Genomic DNA, 9,387 nt, shown 5'->3' on the forward strand with positions numbered 1-9,387 from the left:
AATACACTCCATTAATTAGCTACTTAATGGACCAATAACTAGTTAATGATGTTATTTTTATTCAAAATTTCTTCTCTAATAACATCTTATATAATTAAAATTGACTTTTTTTATTATTTTCTTCATCTCTTTTATTCCTTTTATTTATTATTTTCCTATCAAACATCTAGTTCGTCCTCACAGTATACTCTCCGATTAGTTTTCTAAATGTAATTAGTGTTTTCTTGTTTACTCTCCCTCTAAATTGAACGCTAATAGCATTTATATTATTTAGAATTAGTCTTCATATTATCCTTCTTATTTTCTTTGTTCATGTTATTATTGTGATCCTTTTTCTAGTCTAAAAATTAGATTGATCGAGTGAACGTTAAAGACCTAGGGCTAATTAATTTTATTCTTTCTTTTGTATCGTAACACAACCATTTATTTGGTTGTCATTTGTATACTCTGGCTAAACCACCGCTTAGCAATCTTGGGTAGCCGTCGGGCCCATCACTGAAGTGCAAAGGGGGTTTTTAATTGTATAAAAGAGAAACACTAAGAAATTTTAGATAAATATTTCTACATAATAAGATTTGTTTGAGCATGTAAAAATTTCTAGCTTCACTATTGTATATATATTTTGGCTGTGTATATATCTTCTCACACATGATCATTGGTTGTCGGTATGAACGCCCCCCTATGTTAAATCCTGGCTCCGCCGCCGGCAGCAACCAGAGTGGCATCATTCTGTTCGCTTGTTCGTGTTTTTCTCTCGCAACAAAACAGCATTAACCAACTTATAAATCACAGAAACTATAAGCGAACAAGGTGCTGGGCACTGCCGACGGTTTCTTGTGCGCTACCGTCTCCCAGCCTGTCCTACCACAGTACGCCAGAGGCCAGAGCCACGGCCGGGCGAGCTCCTCCTCATCCCATTCCCGTCCGCCCTCGGGTTCACGAGGATCGCGTTGCGCTGCTGCTGCACCGCCCCATCCTCCTCATCCTTGGCCCACGCATCAATCAGTCACCACCACGCTCGGCCCCAGCAAGCATCCTGCGCTGCCCCCTCACCTCGCATCATTTACGACGCCTCCCTGACACGCTACGGCCTGGTGCGTCCGTCCATGGGCTCGGCGACATCCGCACAGCACGAGCACATGCCGCTCTCCAGGTGCCCGGGGGCCACGGAATGGCAGCGGCAGCCGGCAGACGTACGGCTCGGATGAAAAGAACCCGGAAAATCATGGCTGCTCTGCTGTTCGCTCGCCTCAAGTTCACCGGTTACAGAGGTCAGTAAAAAACAGGAGCTAGTGGCTATATGCAGATCATGAGTCACCTCCCATGATTCCAACACGGCAGACACAAGAGACTGCGAGAGACGATCAATACAGCCTCATAAGAAGTTGCTAGGGCCCTGTCACATGGATGTTTAGATAGCAATTAAGAGAACTATAAACATGAACTAATTATAAAACTAGTTGCAGAAGCCTAGAGCTAATTCACGAGCCGAATCTAATGAACCTAATTAATCTATAATTAGCATATGTTTACTACAGCATCACAAGGGCTTATCATGGATTAATTAGGCTCATTAGATTAGTCTCACAAATTAGCCTAGGGGTTATGCAATTCATTTCATCATTAGTCTTCTTTTATAATACTCCTAAATAGCATCAAGGTGCTAAAAATTAGCCACATGAGATCCAAACGCACCCTTAGACCAAAGAAAAATGAGGGGATAAAACAGCTCTGCTCTAGAGGCACATGACTTTTTACAGTTAACAACACCCTACTGAGTCGTTAATATCTCCTACATCCCACAAAATGTCAGTCAACTGCTCCCACTACTCCCTCTTCAGACGCCTCAAGACTCCCCCAGTCTCCCAGACCTCTTCCCTACTCCATGATCTGCGAGATGGCCTCGCCGAACTTGAGGAACAGCTCGGCGTCTGAGGTGCTGGACGAGTTGGCGCAGGAGAGAGCGGCAGTGCCCCGCAGGCTGACGTACTCGTTGATGTAGCTTGGCACAGCTGGAGACGGCTGCGGCAGCTGGCCCAGCTGATGGGCGGACGGCTTTGGCGGCAGATCGGGGTTCGCCAGGCAGTCCAGGACACGCACCACCTCGTGCATCGTCGGTCGGTCCGAGGGTTGCCGCTTGGTGCAAAGGAGCGCCAGCTGGAAGAGCTTCTTCACCTCGCCGAGGTCCTTGCAGGTGTCTCCGATGTCAGGGTCCACGGTATCCATGACCTCGTTGCTTGCTGTCTTCGATAGGATCTGCAATTGGAGAAAACATTGATAACGACATACGGAAAAAGTTTCTTCCAGACAAGCTCAATATATGGAAAAAGTTCCTTCCAAACAAGTGGCGGCAGCAGCGGCGCATGTTATGATTTTATAAATGGACATATGATTTTATAAATGGATCGATTCTGGAACTACAAAATGACTCCTAATTTATCACACTGTTGCACATACCTACTGTCAATTTTGAGCCATGTTTGAAACTGAGGTGACTCAAAATGTTACATCAAAGCATGGAGAGCTATGGGGCACATGATAAACCACTGACATCCTGTTAGTTCATTTTTTGCTTTCCATCTACATTATTTATGACAGGGGGACACCAACGGTAGGCTTTAGGGGACAGACACACTGCTACTTATAATGAAGCTTTCAGTCACCAAATCCAATGGATCAGCTCATAAATCCACAGCTGGTCTACAGTGCAGATAGATCTACTCACATGCTAGGTTTCGTGTCGCTGGTCCCCTTGTAGGAACACAAGCCTAATGGTCATTGTTCAGCAATTATTGGGCGCTATTGGAATCCAAAGCGATATAAGATGAAGGAAAGCGACTTCTAATTGAACAAATGCAGGAGACTGAAGATTAGTTACCAAGTGATGGAGATTGCACTCGTTGTCCACTGGCTTCTTGCCAGTCAGCAGCTCCAGCAGAACAATGCCATAGCTGTAGACATCAGACTTTTCATTGAGACGGGAAGTGCGGGCGTACTCAGGATCAATGTAGCCAATAGTGCCCATGACATAGGTTGATGTGTGAGTTTTTGAGACACATAAGCTCTTAGCAATGCCAAAGTCTGTAAGATGGGCCTCATAATCTTTGTCAAGGAGTATATTCTTTGATTTTACATCCCGGTGAATTATTCGTGGACTGCAGTCATGGTGAAGGTAAGCAAGGCCTTGAGCTGCACCAAGAGCAATCCGTAGGCGAGTCTCCCAGTCAAGTTTTTTCTTCTTGGATGAACCTTCTGAAAGAAAATAGGTTTACATTATGAAATGGTATAGTAATTGCAGCCAAATATCCATGACCATTAAATAAGCAAGCCTTTGTCAAAACATGAACTGTCTTGAGAGCCCAACTGATGTTGTGTGACAGGTAAACAAACAAACACTATTGAGATGAAACAAATAAAGACTATTTAAATGAAAAGCAGCATAGTGGTGCTAGTTCCTGGTCGCTTTATAAACAGTTCTCGTGATTCCTTAACCACAAAAAAAAATGTCTGCATGGGTTTGGGACCTAGACTTACCATGTAAAACATCCCATAAGCTGCCACTTTCCATATAATCATAAAAGAGGAGGTTCCCAACAGGTGATAGTGAGTACCCTTGAAGGCTGACTAGATTCCGGTGCTTGATGCTACCAACAGTCTCGAGCTCAGTTTCAAATTCCTTAAGGCTGTGCGGGTAGTGGGCATACAGCTTTTTTATTGCCACTGGTTTGCAATTCTTTAGAACACATTTATAAACTGTACTTGACGCCCCGTATCCAATGATGTATTTCTCACTCAAGTTCTCAGTCATCCTCATTATATCATCGTATACATGAAGGGCCATGTTCATATGAAGGATAACCAGCTTGGGGGGAGCATTGCTCACTGCAAACAGAATGGATATCAATTACAGGATATCAATGTTGTTCTAGCATCAACTATAAGAGACCAGTAAACTACTGAGTTGAATCCAGACAATATTATTATTTGACAAAAACTATTAGTACATCAACATTACAAGTAAGATACTAAATAAGGTGGTGGACCATCATATTATTGTTAGAGGAGATTCCAAAGTTAGTAAATGCATTACCTTGCTTGCTTACAGTGACATCTTTAAAAGCAGGTGGACGGCGTGGTCTGCAAACAGCCACTAAGATCATCAGGAGGATAACAAGTCCACCCACAGCAACACCAATTATGGCAACCTTTGAGATTGGTGCTGAATAGAAAATCCAGGAAGAAAAGATCTTGGTTTATAATGTACTGATAAAATTCAGGTCAAATAAATTGATGAATGCAGCACTCTTCTTACGTTTCTCGCGGTGGCCAGTGGAACGACACGAAGAACCAAGCCAATATCCACAGAGTCCAGGATTACCTAAAAAGCTGAAGAAATAACAAGATCGCTAAACTACTATTTCCAAGTATAAGCAAAAAGATAGTCATGATTGAATTCATGGAGCACAATACCTGTCAGGTGAAAACCGTGTAAAGTTGTTGTCAGCAGGGACAACACCAGCCAAATTATTGTATGACACATTTCTGTCCAAAGATGCAAAAGGTCAATGTTAGAAAAATACCTACTTCAAAAAAAAATGTTAGAAAAATACAAAATTTTGTGCATCCTTTCAATATTCAGGTTATGAAATTACAAGATATTGAGGCTGAAGCAGTTCATCAGAGAAGACACATCGCCAGTTATATTGTTATTTTCCAGTTTTCTACAAGAGTAAATGATGATTCAGAACAAAGCTGCACTTGAAAAACTAAACTTGCAGACTAAAAAACTAGGATATAACTTACAACAACATCAGGTTTTGCAGCATTTCAAGTTCTTGAGGAATCAGGCCACCAAGGTGATTATAGGATAAATCACTAGAAACAACAGTCAAGTCATTAAAAATATAATGCAAGGAATATTCAATAAAAGGATTCACATAAATAAGGTCAAGTACTTACATCTCCATGACACTCCTCAAATTACCAAACTCCGCAGGGATGAATCCAACTAGACCATTCTTGCTCAAGTTACTAGAGAAACATGTTCAATGTCAGGATATGAAGCAGGAAACATACCAAGAAACCATAGCCCAAAAAACTTACAGCCTCAATAGATGCTCTAGGCTGCCAATGGATGATGGAATTGGACCAGTCATCATGTTACAGGACAAGTCCCTGGTACATATATCTATGTTATATATAGCATTAGCATGAAATGGATACTCTTAATACATATGAGCTGATGAAGGCTTACAACGTGTCCAAATTGTTGATCCTTGATAGCTCAATAGGAATAGATCCACTTATGAAATTTGATGACAGATTTCTGAAGAAACAAAGGAAACGGTTGAATGTGAGTTACGAATCAATATGAGCAAAACAGCATATCAGTACAAAAAAATGGAAATGTGTTCAACTCAATTTAGCACAGCATGAGGCTCAAAATTTATTGGAACTTACAAATAGGTCATGCTTTCAAGTTTCCGCAACGAACAAGGAATGGTCCCATTTAACTTGTTGCCATAAGCATTGCTGTTAAATAAAATTAGCATGTTATATAGATACTTGCAACATTGCACATGAGCTGCAAATTTTCAGAAATAATTTGTGCTTACAAGCTATTGAGATTCACACATGAACTTAGGTTGTCAGGAATTGGTCCTTCAAGGTGGTTATTCGCAAGGTTCCTGCGATAGAAGTAGAATCAGCGATGTTCATGCAATGTAGTTTTCTGGAGAACAAGAAAACACTGGTTCACGTGGCAAGTAATAAGAGGGTGCCTGAAAAGTACTTACAGGTCAAACAAGCCTGTTAGCCTTCCAAGCTCTGGTGGAATTGACCCAATAAGTTGATTATCGTTCAGTTCTCTGAATTTAGATAGTTATATCGAAGATAGATTAATGGTCAACCTGAATCTTGATATCCATAACAGAAGGAATACTAAAACTTACAGGTAATGAAGTGTTGACATATTTCCTAACTCTGGTGGTATCGACCCAGTTAACCTATTGCCTTGGATGTACCTATGAAGTTTTAACATGTATAAAGACAAACTTAGAAATATGTTCAGATCAAACTTTTTCTAGGGTTGAAGTGTATCAGTTCAAACTAAAATCTTGAAAATCTATGAACCAGATTTAGGGGGATAAGAATTCTTACAGCTTCTCAGTATATGTCAAGTTGCCTAGTATAGATGGTATAGGACCAGATAATTGGTTGTAACTCAGATCTCTGATAGAGTAAAAGTTCCATGAATTAGCAAACATATTTCTTTCACTACCAGCAATGAGAAAGCAATGTCTCATTTGTAGATTAGTCAACTATCTAGTAACTGTAGAATTCACTGTAGGACTTACAGAACAGCGAGAGCCTGCATAAGACCAATTACTGAAGGAATTGGACCGGTGAACATGTTCCCTTGCAAGGATCTAATAAAGGGTACATGCAGCTTTGCAGGTAAGCTTATATATGTTAGGCATGTAATTACATCATTTTCAGTGAAAAGAAACAGGCAAACAGCACATACAGTGTAGCCACTTGTAGGAAACCAATGTTGAATGGGATTGGTCCAGTAAAGCGGTTGTAAGACAAATCCCTACCAATATAAAATGTTAGGAAAAATGATATATATGAAAAGTTAAATCAATTATTTCAGGAGTGGCAAGAATGCATATACGTACAAGACCTGAAAACTTGTACAATTCCCAATGGTGTCTGGTATCACCCCAGTCAAGCTATTGTTCTTCACATCACTGATCAAATTAGTGGGAAGCTTAAAACCAGATTGAAACAAAAAAAAAACTTGCAGCAAACTAGACAAGCAGTGTACTTACAAGTACCAAAGGCCAGTCAGCTGGCACATATCAGGAGAGAGGCTTCCTTCTAAATGATTGCCCCGCAAGCCCCTAGTAATTATAGTTACTAATTTAGCCACAAAACTTAGGAGAAATTACTTGATGTTTCAGTAACAACTTATGTGTTTGAATGCCATTTCACAAGAATATATCCAAACCATAAAGACTTAATAATGCTGCCCAGCTTTTACTGAGCAGCCAGGCACTTAAATATATAGTAGCAATGTATGTACAGTACCAGCAGTCCAGCACTAGTACAAACTTTTTGAACCTCAAGGATGACTTACAGATATTGAAGAACCTCATTCCAGTAGATAAGCCTTGGTATCTCCCCAGTCAGTTTGTTTTGTGCCAAATCCCTGGAGTGCGCATCACATTAGAAATTCTGAACCATCCTAGTTGATCCACCTTATAAGAATCATGTAGCAGTAATAGCTTACAAAATCTTCAAATTTGGGAGCTGTGACAATGTTGATGGGATAGCACCAATCAGCTGGTTGTTCTTCAATATTCTAGAAATCACAAACAGCACCACAAAATCTGTAAAAACTTCAAAATCCCCAAATGACGTGTATTTCTATGGATTTCAGAGGGAAGAAGCCTCACAAGTTCTCCAGGTGCTTCAGCTTTGATATAGAAAATGGTATGTCGCCATCCAGGTTGTTGAAAGAAAAGTCCCTAAAGGTAAAGGCAAAGTTTGAATAAAAGCACTACCACCACAACCACAACTAAACATGGGTTACTCGAAGTTCAACTTACAGAGTCTTAAGTGATGAACAATCGCCAATCTCATCAGGGATCTGCCCGGATAGCCCATTTGACTTCAGATCGCTGAATGTGAATGCAAAGGAGACCAGTTAACACAGTTCAGGAAAGTAAAATCTAATCAACAGCAGTCGTTTGGACAAACAAGAAATCATCCGTACATGGAGACGAGGCTCTTGAGGCTGCCGACGGCTGGAGAGATCTCGCCCTCAAGGTTGAGGCCAGAGAGGTTGCTGCATTGCATTGGCGCCAACCCGCATCAGTGGCTACACATCGCAATCGTTGGGAAAGGAGCAAAGTTTAATGGACGCTCTTCTTACAGCGCAGCGACGGCGAATGTGACGTTGTCGCACAGGACGCCGCGCCAGGAGCAGTAGTCGTCGCCGGCCCAATCGTACAGTACGTTGCCGACGTTGCGGAAGGACTTCTTGATCTCCACCAGCGTCGCCCCTGGAAGATGCAGAACTAGCCGCATTAGCAGAAAAAAAATGGAGACACAGAACAGATTACAGACTGGTAGAAATCTGAACAGACGACTCGGCAAATGGAATATCCGCAGAAAGGGAGTCGGATAAACAAGATAGTTGGATTCTGACTAGTGTTTTCAGGCAGGAAAGCAAAGGAACTGGGGGACGTCAGATTTGGAAAGCCCAAATATGACACGATAGTGAAATATGAAGTTACTTGGATTCATTCAGATAGAAAATAGGATCATACTCCAGAATAGCAAACCAAACACAGCTAAAACACACAAGAATAGAACAGACTAAACAAAAGAGACCAAGCTTCCAACACTGAAGGGACAAATAAAGAAACAAGAATGTTCTGAGCATTTGCTCCAATAAGCAGCACAAGAAGCCACATGTAAAAAAAACAAAACAGAACATGAAGAGAAAAAAAAAAGATCACATTTTGAAACATGGGCAGACTAGTTATAAAAACCCGTAGGCATGAAAGAAGAGAAGAATAGAAGATGAGATGAGAAGAGGCACAACTCACAAGGATTAGTTAAGTGTGTTACACTCGGGTTACGGGCTTATAGGGCTATAAAAAAATGGGAATGGAACACTAGCGAATCACCATGCCTCCAAAAGCGCGTACTTGAAGCGCTAATAAAATACCAATCCTAACAAACCCAACCCCCTGAATCTTTGCTCCCCAGTAGGCAACCAGAGGGCTCCTCCCAGAGAAGAAAGAAATAAAGAGAAATGGATATAGAAAAAAGAAACAGATCACCAACCATCGTCGGCGACGGCGACGGCGACGAGGAGGAGGGCGACGAGAGCACGGGCGGCCGTCGTCGTCATGGGCACTGAGCTGCGGACAGGCATCGGGGGAGTGACATTACAGGGAGAGGACAGCGACGATGGAGCGCGAAGCGTGCTGCAGCGAGCCTGCCTCCTCTGCCTGCCTGCCTTAATGGGGCGGAGCTCTTGGTTGGTTTCGTGGGTTCTCGCGCTCCATGCTTATCAGCTTTTTCTCTCGCCACAAAATGAAAAGAGTGTAGAGAGTGTATAGACTTGGGAGGAGCCCTCTGGTTGGGAGAGTGGTTTCATAAACATCAAACGAAAAGAGTGTAGAGAGTGGTTTCATATGATGAGAGAGATTGGGAGAAGGACACTGCAGCGCCTGAAAGGTCACATCAATGATCTACAGTGATTTTCTCTCTCTATCTGGTTGGCCTAGGGCAGTAGAACTCGAGTAACAGATTGAGGAGCATGGCACAGCTGACATGTGGGTCCTACGGGTTTGGATTGGGTTAATGCTT

General features: G+C 41.9%; 1 protein-coding gene across 1 annotated transcript; it reads right to left on the minus strand.

Moving 5' to 3' along the window:
- Positions 1 to 1,554: 1,554 nt before the first annotated feature.
- On the minus strand, positions 1,555 to 9,178 carry LOC136527303 (LRR receptor-like serine/threonine-protein kinase ER1). Its single transcript, XM_066519991.1, has 27 exons — positions 8,860 to 9,178; positions 7,940 to 8,069; positions 7,781 to 7,852; positions 7,614 to 7,685; positions 7,461 to 7,532; positions 7,295 to 7,366; positions 7,142 to 7,213; positions 6,834 to 6,905; positions 6,681 to 6,752; positions 6,527 to 6,595; positions 6,357 to 6,428; positions 6,160 to 6,231; positions 5,952 to 6,023; positions 5,796 to 5,867; positions 5,616 to 5,687; positions 5,461 to 5,532; positions 5,255 to 5,326; positions 5,104 to 5,175; positions 4,960 to 5,031; positions 4,804 to 4,875; positions 4,653 to 4,721; positions 4,471 to 4,542; positions 4,313 to 4,386; positions 4,091 to 4,219; positions 3,535 to 3,882; positions 2,879 to 3,252; positions 1,555 to 2,256 (listed from the first exon to the last, which is right to left on the minus strand). Exons 1-27 carry the CDS (start codon positions 8,948 to 8,950, stop codon positions 1,879 to 1,881), a joined length of 2,958 nt encoding a protein of 985 aa, XP_066376088.1. The 5' UTR covers positions 8,951 to 9,178; the 3' UTR covers positions 1,555 to 1,878.
- Positions 9,179 to 9,387: the final 209 nt, after the last annotated feature.

The sequence above is a fragment of the Miscanthus floridulus genome, chromosome 19, assembly GCF_019320115.1.
Source record: "Miscanthus floridulus cultivar M001 chromosome 19, ASM1932011v1, whole genome shotgun sequence".
Lineage (NCBI taxonomy): Eukaryota > Viridiplantae > Streptophyta > Magnoliopsida > Poales > Poaceae > Miscanthus > Miscanthus floridulus.

Coding starts and splice junctions, on each gene's coding strand:
- LOC136527303 (XM_066519991.1), bottom strand. CDS start 8,950: ATGCCTGTCCGCAGCTCAGTGCCCATGACGACGACGGCCGCCCGTGCT. Junction 5,688..5,795: donor CTAACAGGCTTGTTTGACCT/GTAAGTACTTTT, acceptor CTTCTATCGCAG/GAACCTTGCGAATAACCACC. Junction 3,883..4,090: donor TGTCACTGTAAGCAAGCAAG/GTAATGCATTTA, acceptor TTCTGTTTGCAG/TGAGCAATGCTCCCCCCAAG.